The sequence below is a fragment of the Lathyrus oleraceus genome, chromosome 5, assembly GCF_024323335.1.
Source record: "Lathyrus oleraceus cultivar Zhongwan6 chromosome 5, CAAS_Psat_ZW6_1.0, whole genome shotgun sequence".
NCBI classification, from domain to species: Eukaryota; Viridiplantae; Streptophyta; class Magnoliopsida; order Fabales; family Fabaceae; genus Lathyrus; species Lathyrus oleraceus.
Genome location: NC_066583.1, coordinates 522,240,760 through 522,262,686, shown reverse-complemented (window position 1 = coordinate 522,262,686; position 21,927 = coordinate 522,240,760). Strand labels below are relative to the sequence as shown.

General features: G+C 29.9%; 1 protein-coding gene across 12 annotated transcripts in view; it reads right to left on the bottom strand.

Moving 5' to 3' along the window:
* LOC127086004 (uncharacterized) overlaps positions 1 to 21,927 on the bottom strand; it is a 98,169-nt gene that overhangs the window by 22,334 nt on the left and 53,908 nt on the right. For 2 of the 12 annotated variants that reach the window (XM_051026645.1, XM_051026632.1), the window contains exon 3: positions 5,693 to 6,106. The exons of 2 other annotated variants lie outside the window; for them this stretch is intronic. In XM_051026645.1, coding sequence (XP_050882602.1) covers positions 5,693 to 6,106 — 414 coding nt within the window. Of the gene's footprint in view, positions 1 to 5,416; positions 5,555 to 5,692; positions 6,107 to 6,266; positions 6,527 to 6,869; positions 6,979 to 21,927 lie in introns of those variants that run through there. 8 more of the 12 variants (XM_051026640.1, XM_051026646.1, XM_051026633.1 and 5 more) reach the window with 8 other exon arrangements.

Below are 21,927 nucleotides of genomic sequence, written 5' to 3'. Positions count from 1 at the left end.
TACTTAAGAATTCTCTTAACAGCTGTTAAATGAGATTCTCTAGGATCTGATTGGAATCTGGCACAAAGACAAACGCTAAAGAGAATATCAGGACGAGTAGCAGTCAGATAGAGAAGAGAGCCTATCATACCTCTATAGAGCTTCTGACAAACCTTGTTGCTTACCTCTTCCTTTTCCAGAATGCAAGTTGGGTGCATAGGAGTCTTTGCAGAGTTGCATTCAGACATATCAAACTTCTTCAGAACATCTTTAATGTACTTGCTTTGATGAATGTACGTGACTTCTGGAGTTTGATTGATTTGAATTCCCAGAAAGAACTTTAGTTCTTGCATTAGACTCATTTCAAATTCTGCCTGCATTAACTTGGAAAATTCTTGGCAAACAGAGATATTAGCAGAACCAAAAATAATGTCATCAACATAAATTTGGCATATCATGAGATCATTTTCATGATTTTTACAGAAGAGTGTAGAATCAACTTTCCCTCTGATAAAATTTTGTTCCAGAAGAAAATTGCTCAGACGTTCATACCAAGCTCTGGGAGCTTGTTTAAGTCCATATAAAGATTTTTTAAGTTTGAAAACATGTTCTGGAAAGTTTGAATTTTCAAAACCAGGAGGTTGATTAACATACACTTCTTCTGAAATATAACCATTAAGAAATGCACTCTTGACATCCATTTGGTATAATTTGATAGAATGATTAATAGCAAAAGATACAAGGAGACGAATAGATTCTAACCTCGCGACTGGAGCAAAGGTTTCATTATAATCAATACCTTCTTGTTGACTATAACCTTGAGCTACCAGTCGTGCTTTGTTTCTGACAACTTCTCCTTTCTCGTTCAGTTTGTTTCTGAAAACCCATCTGGTTCCAATGACATGAGTGCCTCTGGGTTTTGGAACGAGATCCCAGACATCATTCTTGGAGAATTGATCTAACTCTTCTTGCATAGCTGCCACCCAATCGTTATCTTGAAGAGCTTCATCACAGGACGTAGGCTCAATCAGAGACACTAGTCCCAGAGGAATATCTTCAGAAGTTCTGAAGGTAGATCTGGTTCTAACAGGTTCATCTTTGTTTCCCAAAATCAAATCTTCAGATACGTTGCTACGACTCTTGACTTTCCTTGGAATTTCTGGAGATTTAATTTCTTCAGAGTCTGGAGTGACAGTTGCTTCTGGAGTTTTCTCAGATTCTACCAGAGTGATCTCTAAATCTGCAAACTTTTCAACTAGCTTTGACTTTTCAGGGTCAAGCTTATCATCAAATCTAACATGAATTGATTCCTCCACAATTTTGGTTTCTGTGTTGTATACTCTGTAGCCTTTAGAGCGTTCTGAGTATCCTAACATAATACCTTTCTGTGCTTTGGAATCAAACTTGTTCAGATGTTCTTTAGTATTTAATATAAAGCAAATGCATCCAAAAGGATGAAAATATGAAATGTTGGGTTTTCTTCCCTTACACAGTTCATAGGGAGTCTTATCCAGAATAGGTCTAATAGAGATTCTATTCTGAATGTAACACGCTGTATTTACAGCTTCTGCCCAAAAGTGCTTTGCTACATTTGTTTCATTGATCATGGTTCTGGCCATTTCTTGGAGTGTCCTATTCTTCCTCTCTACAACTCCATTTTGTTGTGGAGTTCTAGGGCAGGAGAAATCATGGGATATTCCATTAGAATCAAATAATTCTTCAAAATCTTTATTTTCAAATTCTCCACCATGATCACTTCTGACTCTAACAATTTTAGAGTCAAATTCTTTTTGCACTTTAGAACAGAAACTGGTGAATACAGAGTGAGACTCACTCTTGTGCCTTAGGAATTTTACCCATGTCCAGCGGCTGTAATCATCAACGATTACAAGTCCATACTTCTTTCCATTGACTGATGCTGTTTTCACAGGACCAAATAAGTCAATGTGAAGAAGCTCCAGAGGCTTGGAGGTAGAAACAACATTTTTCTTTTTAAAAGATGTTTTTGAAAACTTTCCTTTCTGACAAGCTTCACACAGAGCATCTGAAGAAAACTTCAGTTTAGGTAAGCCTCTGACTAACTCAAGTTTAGTTAGCTGAGAAAGTTTCCTCATGCTAATGTGGCCTAAGCGTCTATGCCATACCCATTGCTCTTCGTGAACTGACATTAAACATTTAACATTTTGATCTTTTAAATCAGAAAGATTTATTTTATAAATGTTGTTTTTCCTCTTGCCTGTGAAAAGGACAGAGCCATCGTTCTGACTAATGGCTTTACACGTTTTTTGATTAAAGATTACATCATAATCGTTATCACTTAATTGACTTATGGATAACAAGTTATGCATTAATCCTTCTACATAAAGAACATCAAATATAGAGGGAAGAGTACCATTACCAATAGTTCCGGAGCCTCTAATCCTTCCTTTCTGATCTCCTCCGAAGCCTACAAAGCCAGCGTCTTTAAGTTCCAGGCTTTGGAACATAGACTTTCTTCCCGTCATATGTCGCGAGCATCCAGAGTCCAGGTACCATGACTGGTGTCTGAACTTTGCTGCATAGGATATCTGCAACATAGATAATCTTATCTTTCGGTACCCAGAATCTCTTGGGTCCTTTCAGATTAGTTTTCCCAGAGTTTCTTACAACTTTGGGTCTTCTAGCATTTTTAAATTTGTGTTCTTGTGTGTGTGTATAGTGGTATGAAAAAGGTGATTTAATTTGGTTACTGGTAGAAGTTTTATCAGAATCAGAATCATACCCAATTCCCCTTTTATTATTCTGACTTACTCCATAAATCATGGATGCCATAATACTCCTATCTATTCCACTCTTCAGAAACTTCTGAAAGGCTTCTTCATATTTATAAATAATTTCATTTGAAGTTTGTGGTGCTTGAGACAACGCTTCTTCTAATTTTAAGCTTTTTGTTTTAGCTCCATCTCTTTCTAACGTTAAAGATTTGATTGTATCTTTATGTGCTAGAATTGTTGTCTCAAGTTCACTACATTCTTCAGATTTTGCTTTAAGAAGGCCTTTAATGCTTTTAACTTTTTGTTTTAATTTCTGAAGAGAGGTAAGAGTTTCTGATAAACATGATTCTAAGTCAGATCTAGAAAGTTCAGAAAATACCTCTTCAGATTCTTCATCTGAGCTGCTGGATGTGGTAGCCATAAATGCTACGTTGGCTTGTTCATCAGAGTCAGATTCTGATGATCCTGATTCACTATCGTCCCAGGTGGCCATTAATCCCTTCTTTGTTCTGAAGGCATTTTTCTTGAAGCTTTCTTTCTTAGAGTTATCTTTCTTCAGCTTGGGGCATTCATTTCTATAATGACCTGTTTCTTTACATTCAAAACAGGTAATATCTTTATTAGGTTTACCTTTTGAAGTTGACTCTGATCTATCCCCTCTGGGTCTTGATCTTCTGAAGTTGTTGTTGTTCCTTCTTTTCCAGAGTTGCTTAACTCTTCTGGTTAGTAAGGACAGTTCTTCTTCATCATCAGAGTCTTCCGGTTCAGAGTCGTCAGTATCTGCAGTTTCTGCCTGGAGAGCTTTGGTTCTGTCTGACTTCCGTCTTTCAGGTCTGGACTTCAGCGCCACTGACTTGTTCCTTTTCTGAGGCTCATCCTCCTCTAGTTCTATCTCATGGCTTCTGAGAGAACTAACAAGTTCTTCAAGGCTGATACTGTTCAGATCCTTTGATAACTTCAGAGCAGTAACCATAGGTCTCCATTTCTTTGGCAGACTTCTGACAATCTTCTTAACATGATCTGCAGTCGTGTATCCTTTGTCTAGCACTTTAAGACCTGCAATAAGAGTTTGGAATCTGGAAAACATAGCTTCTATTGCTTCGTCATCTTCCATCTTGAAGGCTTCATATTTCTGGATCAACGCCAGAGCCTTCGTCTCCTTGACTTGGGAGTTTCCTTCATGGGTCATCTTCAGAGAGTCAAGTATATCTTTAGCCGTCTCTCTGTTGGTGATCTTTTCGTATTCGTTGTATGATATAGCATTTAGAAGTATTGTTCTGGCCTTGTGATGATTTTTGAATTCACGTTTCTGATCTTCTGACATTTTGCTTCTGGGAACTTCAGCTCCATTTAAGGTTGGAGGTTTGTATCCATCTGTGACAATGTCCCAGAGGTCAGCATCATAACCCAGAAAGAAACTTTCGATTCTATCTTTCCAGTAATCAAACTTTTCTCCATCAAAAACAGGAGGCTTGGCATTGTAAGAATCTTTCTCATTTGAGTGGGCCATTTGTTTTTCTCGCACTGGATCTCTCTACACGGTTAAGTGTTTGATTTGAAAATCAATAACAGAGCCGGAGCTCTGATACCAATTGAAGGTGAGAAAAACAAGAAAGGGGGGTTTGAATTGTTTGAAAAATAAGCGCTTTTGCAAAATGAAATCACACAATGATTTTATACTGGTTCGCTTATAACACAAAGCTACTCCAGTCCACCCGGCCAAGGTGATTTCGCCTTCAACAAGGACTTAATCCACTAATCTTGAAAGATTACAAACAACCCCTAAGAGAGAAGAAAATCTCTTAGTCCTCTCAAGTCTACAGACTACAAAGAGTCACTTGAGGAAATCAAATAAAAATTAGATACAAGATGTGTAATCTAGAGTGCTTCTAAGAAAGCAAATATTACAAACTTAAGAACAAATTTTTCACTTGATAAGCAAAAGCTTAGTGAAAATCTTTGAAGAACAAAGATGTTTTTCTTGAGCGTGATATGATTTCAGTATAGTTTTGGCTAGTGATTTTTTCGTGTTTACTGAATGAGATTTCTTCTCTATTTATAGGAGTTGAAGTAGAGTTGAAGTAGCGTTGAATCTGTTGGATATAGAGATGTAGTTACGCCATTCCATTAATAGCTTCTGCAGTAGACTTTTTCTCTTAGAAGTGACTACTTACCACAATTAGTATCTTCTTTCTTGGAAGTGGAGATTAACGTCTCTTTCTAATTGAGGAAATCCATTTGCAGAACTTTAACTTGGCTTAAACGTTACTTCATCATGATTAACAATTCTGATTAGAGTCTTTGTGTATCTGGAGAAACTGGCTTCTGATGTTATCTCTTGAAAGTTCAGATGGCGCTGATAACTTCAGAATTTACAGAAGGCATTTGTTCAGAGTCAGAGCTTCTAGACTTTACTTCATGTTCAGATGCTTCTGATACTTTGTAGTTTTGTCCAGATTCAGAGCTTCTTGAAACGAGATTCCACTTTAGATGCTTCTGATACTTGAGATTTTGCATCTGATCTTGTTGTGCATCTGATGACATCATCAGATTTATTTCTTCTTTCTTTAGAACCCTGCACACTTAGAAACTTTTCGTTAGGGTGCCATTTTTGGTTTCATCCTTTGTTATCATCAAAATCATGGAGTCTGTTGTAGAACACTTTTTGTTCTTACACCATCAAGGTAAACTTGTTTGGAGTCAGGGGTGGATTTTGCTTTCTCGACTCGGATATCTTTCAACCATCCATCAAGGTAAACTTGGTTGTTGTCAGAGGTGGATTTTTTTGTCTCGGCTCGGATATCTTTCAACCATCCATCAAGGTAAACTTGTTTGGGATCAGAGGTGGATTTTGTTTTCTCTACTCGGGTATCTTTCAACCACCCATCAAGGTATACTTGGTTGGAGTCAGGGGTAGATTTTGTTCTCTCGTTTCGATTATCTTTCAACCATCCGTCAAGGTAAACTTGGTTGGAGTCAGACATGGTTTCTGTTTGCTTTGCTCGGGTATTTTTCAACCATCCATCAAGGTAAACTTGGTTGGAGTCAGAGGTAGATTTTTCTTTCTCAGCTCGGGTATCTTTTAACCATCCATCAAGGTAAACTTGTTTGGAGTCAGAGGTGGATTTTGTTTTCTCTGCTCGGGTATCTTTCAACCATCCATCAAGGTAAACTTGATTGGTGTTAGGCATGGACTTTTCTTTCTCGACTCTGATATTTTTCAACCATCCATCAAGATAAACTTGGTTGGAGTCACTTGCAGGTTTTATTTTCTCAACTCGGGTATCTTTCAACCATCCATCAAGGTAAACTTGGTTGGATTCAGAGGTGGATTTTGCATTCTCTGCTCTGGTATCTTTCAACCATCCATCAAGGTAAACTTGGTTCGAGTTAGGTGTTGACTTTTCTTTCTTAGCTCTGCTATCTTTCAACCATCCATCAAGATAAACTTGGTTGGTGTCACCTGTATATTTTTCTTTCTCAGCTCGATTATCTTTCAACCATCCATCAAGGTAAACTTGGTTGGATTCCGAGGTGTCTTTTGCTTTCTTTGCTCTGGAATCTTTCAACCATCCATCAAGATAAACTTGATCGGAGTTCTCGGAGGATTTGGTTTTCTCTGCTCGTGTATCTTTCAACCATCCATCAAGATAAATTTGGTTAGAGTTAGCAATGTGTTTTTGACTCTTCAATGGATTTTTGAGCCAACCATCAAGGTAAGGTTGATCAGCTTGTATTTCTTGTACATTCTCTTGCTGAAGTTTGATATATCGGGCAAAGCTTCCTTGTCCATTCTACAATACAATTGAATAAATGGATATTAGTGAGTTATTTTTGGATGGTATATATGATTACAAAAACAAAATTATGTGTTTTATGAGACACATTATGTTACACAAATAAGACACATTCATTATATATTTCAGATGGATATAGAATGTGAAATGAAATTGAAAGAAAAACAATTTTTTAAATTTCATTGCCGCATAGAAAATATTATTTTATCAAATTAAATAGAACAACTTGATTAAGTGAATGATGAAATCAAATCAAATAAAGATGAGAAATGATAGATTATGATAAATAAATGATGAAAAATATAAGTGTAAAAGATACAAGAATGGATGCATAATTTACGATCAACAAGAGCATGATAAAAGGGAGGAGAGACAAAACATTTTCGTGTGTCATTTCTTTATGTTGTGATTTTGTTGGAAAATTGTTTTAATGTAAAAAGATGTATTGAAATGGAAGTGAATTGTGCTATTTATAAGTGAATGAAAAGAAAAATTACATTAAGGACATTGAGACTTTGATTGGCAAGATTATTTTTTTAAATATTTAGTTTAATTTATTTTTTAAATGTTTAGTTTAATTTATAAGTTTATATGTCTAAGAAAGATCAATTTCCTAAGATTTATTATTTACAAGATCTATTAGGTGTGTTGTTTTGAGTTATAAAAAAAAATTAAAAAATTGTTTGTTTGATATCATTTTTTTAAATTGAAGCTCCTAACTAAATCCTCTTAGTTTAAAATAAATAAATTTTAGAACTGCTTCTGCAATTAGTTTTTTATTTTAAAATTAAAAATGATTTTCTAAAAATCTTTAATAAAAACATATTAAAATGACAAAGGTGATTTTTTTAAATGTTAAACAAACATTTATTTTGATAAGTTTTTCAAATAACTTAAAATTTCATAGATTTATTTTAATTTATAATTAAAGTGGTAATTATCATAATCTCGCCTCTTGAGTTCTAATATTTGAGCTAATAGTATAAATATGTTTTAGTTGAATTAGAATTTGCATTAATGATAGTTTCAATTTTACAATTAATTAAACTAATTTAATAGATAATTTTATTAAAGGTAATAAATGCAATGAATTAATTTAACAACATCCCCTTTGATTCGGGGTGGGTGTAGGTATTCCCGACATTCAAATTTGAAAGACTAAAATAATACAAATATTTATTTATTTATTTAATAGTAATTATGTATTATAAATTTTAATTTTGTGGAAAAAGTATTATTTTAATATTTTATATTTTTTAATAATTATTGCTTTATAAAATTTATTATAATGAGTATAATATTTTAATTTTATTATCATCAAATATACCCTATATCAAAATTCACAAACTTTAAATCTAAATATGGGGATCCAATTAATTGAATTGGAATTTACATATCAAAATTTAGACAAATATTAAATTTTGAAGCACTTGGTTTTTGAATCATGAGTTTTGTGCAACCAACTCCTAGGGACTTACTACATAGCCAACAATGAATCCAAAATAGTCTCACAAGAAACACTAAAATACTGTGTTGACCTTTGCATGTTTAAGAGGTTCACATGTAGCTGGGGTTAGCGTGCTTATGTAGTTAAGCTTACCTAATAGTGAGTTAAAATATTGTAGTTATCTAAAAAAGCAATATATTATTATACTGACCAGTCTAAAGAGAAATAGATAAGTTACTGTATTTGTTATTATGATAAAATATTATCTAAAAAAGAAATAAATTATAAGGAATATGTTTTCATTATTTTTATCTTTATTTAAAGAATATAATTTTTTTTAATTAATGATAAATAATTAATTTTAAATGTGATTACGGTTTATATCTTTATCTAAGAAAATAAATGATAAATTGTGGATATTCATATCTAAAATTAAATATTTATCTAAATAAGTAGGCCAGCCTCATATTTATTTTTTAACAAAGTTTTTAATAATAAAAATTAGAATAATGGTATTCCTACATTAAATCTTACATCAAATACTTACATTAAATATTCTTTACCGTATTTAAATGATGAATAATATTTTTATTTTTAATAAAAACAATATTTATATAAAAATGTTTTTATTTTTAAAATTATTTTTATGATAAAAATATAAAATTTATCACAAAATAATTTTATTATTGTATTAACTATAAAAATATAGGTTATAAATCACATATTTCACTTATAATTCATTAACCAGTAAAATACTTAATATTAATCAAATTATGATATTAAAATATGAAATACATAATTTGCTTAATTATTATATCTTATATTTTAATGTCAGAATTTATTTATATTATTTATTTTATTAATTGAATATAATAATAAGTAAAATATATGGTTAATCATCTATATTTTTGTGATTAATACAATAATAAAATTGGTTAGTGACAAATTTTATATTTATATTATAAAATTAATTATAAAAATATATCAGAAATGAGTTTAAGACAACGTAGGAAAAAGTGAAGCGGCACTCGAATATTATTTGCTGAGTTAAGCAATCAGTTAAAATTAAAGTGAATTAAGCATAAAGTTTCACGCAATCAAAATTAGGGAATAATAAATCAATTGAACAAAACAAAACTACTAAGTTTTGAGTGTAAAATTTGGTGTAATATTTAAAATTAAAAAAAAAATGAGCTTTATTAGATGTAAAATTATTTATTAAACTCTCTTAATAAATTTAATATTATGATCATTTATTATGATAAATAATATTTAAAATAAGAAGAGATTGAGCTTTTAAAGGATGAAATTCTAGTCATTAGATTAAAGAAAACAGCACCAAAACCTTATTTCACATATGAAATCGACTACATATATGATATATCAATTTTCACGCTAATATTCTACCAATCACCATATTTTATAGCCATTAGACTATTTAATCAAAATTATTCATAGTAAATTTCATTTGATATTTATTTTTTAATAGATAATAAAGTAGATATATTTAATCTTTATTAAAACATTATTAAACATTATTGATATTAAATATGACTTTATTAATTTTAATTTTGATATAATTAATGGATATAAGTATTGGCTCAAGAGATATCAAAGCCTTTGCCAAATTTTTAACAAAGACTTTAATAATAAAAATTATGAGTGTAATATTTAAAGAGTTGAGCTTTTTAAAATGTAAAACTATTTATAAAATTATTATAATCGTTTATTATTATAATTAAAATATCTAACATAAAAAATTAAGTTTTTAAAAATATAAAATTATTGATTGAATTATCATAAATCAGTTCAATTTGTATTTATGGAAGATGGGACATCCGATTGCAGGGGCACAAATTCGACCCACGACATCTCACTTTTTTATCTTGAGAAATTCCAACCATTAAATTACTTGATCCAAAAATATCATAGTAAATCTTGTTTGATATTTATTTTCAATCAAATATATGTAATCCTTAATGAAACCTTAAATATTATTGATTTTAAATAAGATTTTATTAACTTTAATTTTATACCATTAATAGAAGGACTATATTTTGGAACGAATTAATATATTTTCATTATTCTTATTTTTATTTAAATATTTTTTAAATTAATAATAAATAATTGGTTTTAAATGTGATGGAGTTTATATCTTTATCCGAAAAAATAAACGATAAAATATGAATATTTATATTAAAAAATAACACAATACCCTTAAATATTTAATCTCCTTAATCGATCTAAATATCTAGGCCGGCATAAGACATATTGAACTTTATTGTAAAAAATTTAACAAAGTTTTTAATTATAAAAATTATGACGGTAACATTTAAAATAAAATAAAAATTGAACTTTATTATTAGATATCAAAATATTTATTAAACTCTCTTAATAAATTTTTTATTATGATAAATAATATATAAAATAAAAATAAATTGAGCTTTTTAAGATGTGTAAGTATTTTTAAAATTATTATAAATCAGTTGACAACTGTTCAGAAAGAAATATTAGACTGCGGCTGGTGCTGATTCTAACCTGCAATATCTCATTTATTTATTTTTAAAAGATGGAATTTTAGTCATTAGATTAAAGAAAACAACAACAAAACCTTATCTGAGGTTGTTACATTGATAAACTACTTTTCCGTCAATATTCTATCAACCACCATATTTTATAGTATTTAATCAAAAATATTCATTACAAATTTCAATTGATATTTATTTTTTAATTGATAATAAAAAAGATATATTTAATCTTTATTAAAACACTATTAGTATTAAATATAAATTTATTAAATTTATTTTTGATACAATTAATGAATATAAGTACGGGCTCAAGAGATATACACCCCTTTGATAAAAAATTTAACAAAGATTTTAATAATAAAAATTATGAGTGTAACATTTAAAATAAAAAAGTTGATCTTAAAAGATGTAAAATTCTTTATAAAATTATTATAATAGTTTTTGATTAATTAATATGCACAGTTAGTATCTTATTATTATTATGCGTCGTTGTACAACTAAAAAAAAAAGGCGTCAATCCAATTGAAGGCGGCGGTCTACAAGAGAGAGTGTGTAACTCTCTCTATCAGCAGAACATGAGTTCATCATGGATGAAAGGTATAACAGTTAGTGATGCATCAAGAAGAAGAAGAAAGTGGTTACATCCAAGAAGAAGAAAAGAAAGGAAGAATTATTGTTCTATTGAATGAATAATAATGAGTTACAATGTTGTTTATATATACAAGAAGAAGGAGTATAGTAAGCTAAGTGGAAATGTTGTACATAATAATCTGTTAACTCTAATATCCCCCCTCAAGGTGGACTTTGGATACTACAAAGGCCAAGCTTGGATAGAAGAGAAGTGAAAAGTGGAGAATATAAAGGCTTAGTGAACACATCTGTCAGTTGCTCTTTAGTGGAAATAGGCATCAAGTGAATGAGTTTGGACACAATCTTTTCTCTAATGACATGGCAGTCCAACTCAATGTGTTTACTCCTTTCATGAAAAGTAGGATTGTGAGAAAAATACACTGCGGATTTGCTGTCACAGTAAACAAAAGCAGCTTGAGGAAATTCAATGAGGAAGTCACGGAAAAGGAATTATAGCCATTGCAGTTCACAAGATAAAGAGGTCAAAGCTCTATATTCTGCTTCAGTGGAAGAACGAGAAACAGTGTTTTGTTTCTTAGATTTCCAGCAAATGAGTGAGGATCCAAAGATAACACAAAAATCTGTGATGGATTTTCGAGTTTCTGGACATCTGGCCCAATCTGAATCTGCAAAGCCATAGAGTTTGAGAGAACTAACAGCAGAAAAAAAAATACCCTTGGCAGGTGCAGACTTGAGGTATCTTAATATTCTAGTGGCAGCTTGGTAATGAGGGGTAAGCAGCTTTGCAACATATTGGCTCAAATGTTGTACAACATAAGATATATCAGGCCTGCTGTTAGTAAGATAGATTAGTCGACCAATGAGTCTCCTGTAAGATGATGGATCAACAATAGGTTGGCCAACTGAAGCAGACAATTTTAGATTGGGATCAAAGGGTATGGATGATGGTTTGGCTGCCAAATAACCTGTGTCTTCAAGCAGATGGAGAGTGTATTTCCTTTGGTTCATGAAAATGCCTTTAGTCGACTTAGCAATCTCAAAGCCCAAAAAATACCCCAGCTTGCCTAAATCTTTGATGCTAAACTGTTGGTTCAAAAGATGCTTAACAGAGTTAATTTCATCATGGGAATTACCAGCTAGAACTATGTCATCCACATACACTAGTAAAGCTGTGAAACTTGTGGAGGTGGATTTAACATACAGAGAGCAATCAGCTTGAGATTGTGAATAGCCAAGAGAGATCAAAAAAGAAGAGAGTTTAGCATACCATTGCCTACTAGCCTGTTTCAAACCATATAGGGATTTATGAAGTTTGAAGACCAGTGAGGGATTGGAAGTGGCTAGTCCAGAAGGTAATGTCATATACACTTCTTCATGTAAATCTCCATGCAGAAAAGCATTATTAACATATAGTTGCTCTAGGTGCCAACCTTTGATTGAAGCTATAGACAAAAGAACTCGAACTGTGGTTATCTTAGCCACAGGAGAAAAGGTATCAAAGTAGTCTACTCCTTCCATCTGTGTATAACCCTTTACTACAAGCCTTGCTTTATATCTTTCAATGGATCCATCTGCCTTGTATTTCACTTTATAGACCCATCTGCATCCAATTGGTACCTTACCAGGTGGAAGATCCACTAATGTCCAAGTATGGTTATCATCAAGAGCCTGTAATTCAACATTCATAGCATGCTTCCAACATTCAAATTTGTTAGCGTGTAGAAAACTAGATGGTTCAGGGTTAGAGGAAATCGAGCAATAAAAATGATGGAAATCTGGGGAGCAATTGTTGTAAGACAAAACTGAAGATAGAGGATAAGTAACTTTAGAAGAGGAAGGATTGGCAGAAGTAGAACAACAATGATAATCAGCAAGATATGAGGGAGGGTTAGAAGTTCTAGTAGAGTGTCTTATAGGAGGTTGATCATCATTAATATTCATAGGAGGATGAATAGGACTGATGGATAAGGGAGATGGTGGAGAGTTTTGGACAGGAGAGCTTGGGCTGGGATTATCATTAATGAGGAGATTAGAAGGAGATCCTGAATTGAGAGTGTGAGGGACATTGGCCAAGGTATTATCTGATGGTTGCAGTTCAGGCAGGGTATTATCTAATGGTTGCAGTGCAGGCAGGGTATTATCTAATGGTTGCAGGGCAGGTAGGTTATTGTCTGATGGTTGCAGTGCAAGAGGGTTATTGCCTGATGGTTGCATTTCAGGCAGGTTATTATCTGATGGTACAATTGGGACTATATCATCACATAAAGGAAAAGCAGGATTGGTACTGTCATTGGGAGCAGAACTTTGTCTGTCTTGGGAATGAATTCGAGATTTGAAAGGAAAAGTGTTTTCATAAAATATCACATGTCTTGAGACAAATATATTATGATGAGTCAAGTCATAAAGGATATAGCCTTTAGTTCCCTCTTTATAGCCTATGAAAACAGCCTTGCATGCTCTAGGGTCAAACTTGGTTCTAGGGGCCATAAGAGATGTAGCATAGCATAAACAGCCAAACACTTTAAGGTGCATAAGGGAGGGAGGCTCTTGGTATAGAATTTCATATGGGCATTTTAGTTTAAGCAAAGGGGTAGGGAGTCTGTTAATAATGTGGATAGCTGTCTGCACACAAAAATTCCACATGGTTAAAGGCACATTGGATTGAAAGTGTAGGGCCCTAGCTACATTAAGGATGTGTTGATGTTTCCTCTCAACAATCCCATTTTGTTGACGGGTTTCAACATAGGATTTTTGATGTAGAATGCCCTTAGTAGATAAGAAATTGTGTAAGGCTAGAAACTCTGCACCATTATCAGACCTCAAGCATTTTACATGTTTATTAAATTGTTTCTCAACATATGCTACAAAGTTCATAAAGTTATCTCTAGTTTCAGCTTTGGTTTTAAGAAATATCACCCATGTGAACCTAGAATGATCATCTACTAGAGTGAGAAAGTATTTGTGTCCTAACATAGATATAGTAGAAAAGGGACCCTATAAATCAGCATGAAGAATGTTAAAAACATCATTAGTGCTAGTAATACTATCAGGAAAGGGAAGTTTTCTCTATTTGGCAAAGTGACAAGAATCACAAGGGGAAACATTGTCATTACAAGATACAAAAGGAAAAATCTTAGCTATGGTTTGTAATCCTTTATGAGATGGATGGCCTAGCCTCATATGCCATATATCACCATCAGTAGATACAGAGTTACAGGAAGGAGGAAATACATTGGAATGAAGGACATATAAACCATATTGCAAGTCAGCTATACCAATCGTTTCCATGGAAGGATTCTGCATAATAGAGCAAGAGTTAGCAGTGAATTGAACAAAACAATTGTTGCTTTGAGACAATTTTGCTACTGAGATAAGATTGACATTGAAAGAAGGAATATAAAGAACATTGTGCAGTGTTAGAGATGGTGTAAGTTTGACAGAACCAGAAATTGAAGCAGACAATTGAGAACCATTGGGTAGAGTGACAAATATAGGAACAATATTGTGATAACTATTAAAGGCTGAAAGATTAAAGGATATATGATTTGTAGCTCCTGTATCAAGGATCCATAAAGAATGAGGCTTACCATTGGCATTGGAAGACAAAAAATTTAGCACAAGAAGAGATGTAGACGCTGAATTGGCTGTGGAAACAGGTTTTGAATGCTGAAGCAGTGCCAAAATATTGTTGTATTGCTCTTGAGTCAAGCCATAAGAGGAATTGGTGGAACTTGAACCTGATGCAGTTATCTCTGATGCAGTGTTGGTTGTTGCAGATTGTTGGGAACTGAAACCATTGCCTTTGATCTTGTGTTTGAATCCTGGTGGATACCCATGCTTGATGAAACAAGTATCAATGGTATGGTTATTTCTTCCACAATGAGTACAGACACGATTTTGGCCTCTTGAACCAGCTGCACCCTGATATTTTCCTCTGTATGAATTGAATTTGTTTGGCTGAGCATCATGAGATACACTCAAGGCTATACTTTCTTCATGATTGCCAACGCTGGGAATAACTGCAGGATTAGCATGATTCATTTCTCTTTCTTGCTGAATTACCAGAGAAAAGGTTTTATCAATATCAGGTAACGAATTCATCATCATGATTTGGCTCTTGGAATGAGTAAATTTCTCATTCAAACCCTTAAGGAATCGAATTACATAGTCTTGATCCCTATAACGAAGAATCGATCCAGAAGCACCACAAGAACAGGGAATGGCACAGGAACAAGATGGAATTGGACGATAAGTTTCCAATTCATCCCACAGAACTTTCAAATGAGTAAAATAGTTGGATACGTCTAAGGTACCTTGGCGGAACATGTAGAGATCTTCTTGAATGTCAAATATGCGGAAAATGTCACTATGAGAGAATCGAACCTACAGATTCTTCCACACACCTGCAGTTGTGTCAATCCATAGAACCGATCGCGCAATTTATGCAGAGATTGAGTGCTGTATCCACGCAAGAACCATCGTGTTGCAACGGATCCACGACGCATAAAGAACGTCTGAAATAGAGGGTTTTGGAAGAGTGTCGTCGATGAATTTGTCCTTGTTTTGGAGATCAACGTGATTTGCATTGAACGAGACCAGGTGTGGTAATTTTTGTCATCGAGCGGTGAAGAAACGAGAACAAGAGCCGGATTCTCATTCGGATGCAGGTAGTAAGGATTAGCAGAGTTGGTAGCGAAATCCGTAAAACTCTGAGCAGCCATTGTTGCAGAGTTAAGGAAACAAGAAGAAAGAAAAGAGAAGAACAATGGCTACCAGAGCTAAAACCAGGATCTGATACCATATCAGCAGAACATGAGTTCATCATGGATGAAAGGTATAACAGTTGGTGATGCCTCTAGAAATCAGTTATGCATCAAGAAGAAGAAGAAAGTGGTTACATCCAAGAAGAAGAAAAGAAAGGAAGAATTACTCTTCTATTGAATGAATAATAATGAGTTACAACGCTGTTTATATATACAAGAAGGAGTATAGTAAGCTAATGTGGAAATGTCGTACATAATAATCTGTTAATTCTAATACTCTCTGCTATATATTGGTACACTGTCGTCAATTGGATTGACGCATCCTCGTAGGTGTTATATGCAGGGACGGAGCTAGAGATTTTGAACTCTGAGGACAATATATTAATATATAAATTTATTTCCATTTATTTTTAAATCATAAATATATATTATATTTATTTTTAAATTATAAATATATATTATATTTATTTTTTAATGAAATTTATCTCTAAAACAATTTTTATTAATTTTTTTAAATTTTAAAATTTTGTAAATTCTTAAATTTTATTATCAAGAAAAATATTTTTTTATGCATTTTTTATGAGATCATAATATTAACATAAAATTCTATAAATCATTTTTTTTAAAGATTTAGGCAAAAGTTATTTTAAAATTATAACAAAAAAACAATTCAATATAAAAAATTCACATTAATTTTTGGACAATATCCTAAATAAATATTCATATACTTTGTTATTTTCATCTAATTTTTAATAATATCTTCATAATAATAATATATTTATTTATTTATTTATTTAAACATAGTGGGGACACCAATTAGATTGACGTCTTCTTTATTTTGAAAGTGAGTTACTTTGAGAAATAGTTGAAAAAGTGAATTATTTTGGATATTTATTTGAAAAAGATAGAAAATCTTAAATATTATTTATTTTAAATAATATTTTATTAATATAAATTTTAATACCATTAATAGAAGGACTATATTCTGGTATCAACGGAAAGGATTATATTATTGGACTATTTTAAATTTCCTATTACATTGTTGTCGTCTACTATCATTTTTTTTATCAATAAATCACTATTTGAAATTTTATTAGTATTTAAGTCTTTAAATTCATCTACACCTTTGACTTCTACTATTAATTTTTATTTTCATTTTTTTATTGTTTATATATCTGGTACATTGTTAACTTGTTTATTTAATAAACATTAAGCAATATTTTTAAATTAACTTTTTAATTTATTTTTATAAATTTATCTAAAGTTCCCTTTTATAATTTAATTAAAATTTCAACTCTCTTTTTTTAATTTCTAATTTTTTTATTCAAATTTTTTAATTGACATTACTCTAAATAACATAATAAAACAATTTCCACAATAAACACAAACAAAAAGAAAAAAAAACAAAAATAAGATAATTGATTAAATATAAATGATTTAAATTAAAAGTAAATAAAATAAAATTGCATAAATAAAATATAATTTTATCCTTTTACAATGCTAGAGAGGACATACACTTTATCATAGAAGTAACGATTAATTAAGATGATCAATTAACATATCTTATACTCTCGTATACATATTTTAGGTTGGACATGATTTGATATAATCCTTTATCTAACCTGTTTAAATTTTAATGGGTTGAGTTTGTCGTTCAACCCACAATATCACTGTCAAAATTGACAGAAACCGACTCGTTTATTTAAGGGTTGTGTTCGCGATATTTTAAATAAAAATTATTTTTTTATAATTTTTTTACTATATAAAAAATTTAACCCAATTCAAATTAGATGAAACACATCGTATAATCTACTTTTAATATATAAAAGTTAATTACCACCATAATTACTTAATTACCCTAATTACAATCCATAATACAGCTACTTTCATGTTTCTATAAGTAATTTCGTACTAAACTCTATTTATACTACTAAAAAATATTACAGTTATTTTATTGTTGTTGCAATCTTATCATTCCAAAATGAAATCAATATTCTGAAATCAAATTAATTATTATTGTAGTTTTTTTTTGCCAAATATTATCGTTACTTGATTTTCTTTAAATGACAAAATGAATATTTAATTGTATAATTATATGTTATTAAATTATAACTTTAAAATTAAAAATAACTATTTAATATAATTTCTTTTTCAATTAATATTTCTTAATACTAGGATGGTCAATTCTAATTAATGCATACTAAAATAATTATACTAATTGTATTTAATTCTTAATTTTATTTTATTATTTTTATATAACTTTCATATCATTCAACATTCAGACACGATTGCGGTAAAATTCATTAAATATATAACTATCAAATTAATGCTATATTTAAACTTAAGTTTTTTTAATCCATGTTAGTACTATTTTATACAATTATGATATAAAATTATTTATTTATACTATTTTATATATATTTATAATCTTAAAGTATCTTATTTAATAATTTTTACATTTTTATTTTATTTTATTTTATTTTAGCATTCTTTATATTTATACTACAATATAGTTTACAATATAGTTACTTCATATTAGGGATATTGGCAAATTCAATAATATACAATAATATTATATTTAAACTTAGTTTTCAAGGTCTAATTTTATACATTTACTATAGGCCAAGACAAATTGAAAAAATATATATGTTTATTGGGTCGAGACTATTTAATTTCTATTATTTAATTTATTTTTTCTACTAAAATAGACATCCTCTACCTGTCTCTACAACTTAATTTTTGTAGATTTATTAATATTACAAAATCACAAATTTTAATAATTATGATATTAACAAATCTTATTTACTATACATATAATTGAAATATTTGGTATAAATGAGACAATTATCATAGATAAATACATAAACTTTTTTTTAATGAAAAACAAAAATTATGATTGATAAATACATAAAAAAATCATGCTAAAAAATATGAGACAATCACGAAAAAATATATAAGACAATCACAAAAAAATACTACAAATATCCATTTTATAAAAAAAATAATAAGACAATTATGATTGATAAATACACAAATTTCTTCTGAAGAACAAAAATTTCTTAGTGATGAATTAAAAATATCACCAAAAGAATGTGAACTAATGTTCAAAATTTATTTGTTCAAAATTTTATTCAAACTTTATTAATTATTTATTTGTAGTTTATTGCATAATTTATTTAAAATAATAATACTTTTTAGTATTTTGTCTGTCTTACCTATTGTTTTTTTGTCAAAAAAAAAATCATATATTAATATTACTCTTCATATTACTTGACCCGTGTTAAAACAGGTGGTTGTGATTCCCTTAATTGTTTAAATTTTAGAAAAATAACAACTATAATATCATATCAATTTTTAGATATTATAAATAACTTTAATTTCAATTTCGATTCCAGTAATCGATATATTTTTTATTTAATACCAATTATAAAATCATATTAGTACTATTGTCAAATGAATCTATCATTTTATGCTTTATAACATAAATATATAATAAATGTCTAAGCCTACATCATTTCCACTATCACATATCCATCAATTAAATAGAATTTAATTTTTGTTTTTCATATTTTTTATATTTAGTTTATAAACCATATTCTTAAAATAATCTATCAAATAAGTTTTGTGATACATACTTTTTAAAATCATTAGTTATTGTGTGAAAAATACGTCTTAAATATTTATTTTTATTTTTATTTTTGAAATCTAAAAAATATAACATAATCAAACAACCTCATTATCTAATATTAATTTATATGTTTGACATGTATGTTTTCTAGCATAAAACTTATAAACTCATATCACAATAAAAAATTTATTTTATATATTTTCTATGAATCAAGACAACTTAAAATATAAATGCCCTCCGGGCCGAGACTACTTGATTTTCTATTATTTTATTTATTTTTTCTATTAAAATAGACATGCCCTACGGACCGAGATTACTTAATTTGTATATCTTTTATGAATTTTCTTATCCATTACTATATTATATTTATTTACTATTTATAAAGATATTTTCGCGATCCATGGGAATCCACATGTAGATGACTATTTAATTATTTCATTAATTTTTTAAATTAAAATATACATTTCTGACGGGGAAAGACTACTTAATTTATATATCTTTTATATACATTTCTTAACCATCACTATACGTTATTTATTTACTATTTATAATAATATTGCGCGATTTTAATTTATAGAGTTTGGATCTCAATTAAATCAAATCAAATCAAATAATAAATATACTATTTAAATTTTAAAAATATTCTTATCATATATGGCGGGTAAATATCAATAATAATAATAATAATAAAAATAATAATAATAATAATTAATTGGTAGGTAAATTAACAATAATATTAAATTACTCAATTAATATTAATCAACTATATTAAATAGTTATTTTTAATTTAAAGTTATAATTTAATAACATATAATTATACAATCAAAACGATGTTATATATGTGTAACATCAAAGGTTGGATCTTTTCAGCATTTTGCCACACACCTCTATCAAATTGATATACTCTTTTTTTTTTCCAGGTTATTAGGTTTGTAATTTTATAGTCATCTGAATTTGCAGTTACATTAATTTTTGAATTTTTTTCCAGTGAAAATGAGTAGAAAGGTTGATTCTGTGAAAGACATCAATGACTCAAAAGAAACTTGGCGTCTTGCTGTTCGAATAATGAATGTTTGGAGTGTTGTGAATAATAAGGGTATTGAACATTTGGAGATGATTGTTATGGATTCCTTGGTAAATTGCTTTTCTTTTTTTAAGTATAGATTTTTGTATGATAGTTAGTAATTACAACAAAATGCTTTTTTGTATAACATATAAAAAGAAGATTATTTTCATTTTGTTAGGGTGATCGGATTCAGGTCCTTATTCGTCATGACCATTTACTGAAATGGAAAGAGGTCATTAAGGAGAATATGACCTGCATTATAAACAATGGCAGTGTCTATAACAATGATTTTCAGTGGAAGGTATGTGATCATTCAAAAAAAATTGTGTTTCTTGGTGGTACCATAATGAAGGCAATCGAACTTCAAAATATTCCACCTAAAGGATATTTCTTTAAAGATTTTGGTGAGATACTTCAAGGCAAATGCAAAACCGATAGACTGGAAGGTAATTTAAATTCTTTTATAACTTATATAACTTATATATTTGCAAACACATTCAATAATGAACCTTACTTTAATGTAGATATTATTGGTGATGTTAATGAGATAAACCATATCCAATCCAACACTCCGGGGAAGAAAATTGTTGTTTCTGTTGTGCTGAAAGATTTGAAGTAATGCGCATTGTTTTCATAACTTATGTGTTTGATAAATTTATATATTTTGCATCACTGAATCCCATCATATAATATTGTTTATTTATATTGCAAAATAGGGGTAATTGCATAAATTGTAATTTATGGGAAATCTATGGATCAAAATTTTTGGTACTACAATGATCCTAAAAACAATGGAGCTATTGTAATTCTGCTCACTCATGCAATGGTAAAAGATGGCCAAGGTATTACACTATCAGACTTTATAAATACATAGCTGATTTGTATTTTTCATTATACGTTCAATAATTTTTATATTAATTATACAATTTACAGTGTCAAATGCATGAAGTGGTTCCAAATTGTTGATAAATGAAGACATCCCTGAAATTCAAGATTTTATGTCTAAGTATGGATTTTATTTATTTATTTATATTCAGATTATTATACATAATTTTTAATTTCAAAAACAATCTTATTTCTATAGGTTGCCTACTAATGAACAGAAGGAGAAACCTACTCAATCTGCAAAATCTTTTTCTAATTGGTCTGGTGGTTCTCAGTATTCGCCAGTAGAAAGGTTTGTTCATAATGCGAAATGTATGTCCTTAAGTCAGTTCTGCAAAATCAAACATGTAAGTTGAATACTATAGAGCCGAACTTATCTTTACTATTACAATTATATTGTTTGCTTTTTGAAATTAATATCATTTTTGATTTGCTTTTAGGAAACTTTATGTGTTACTGTAGCAACCACATTGAAATTTGCTGTCTCAAA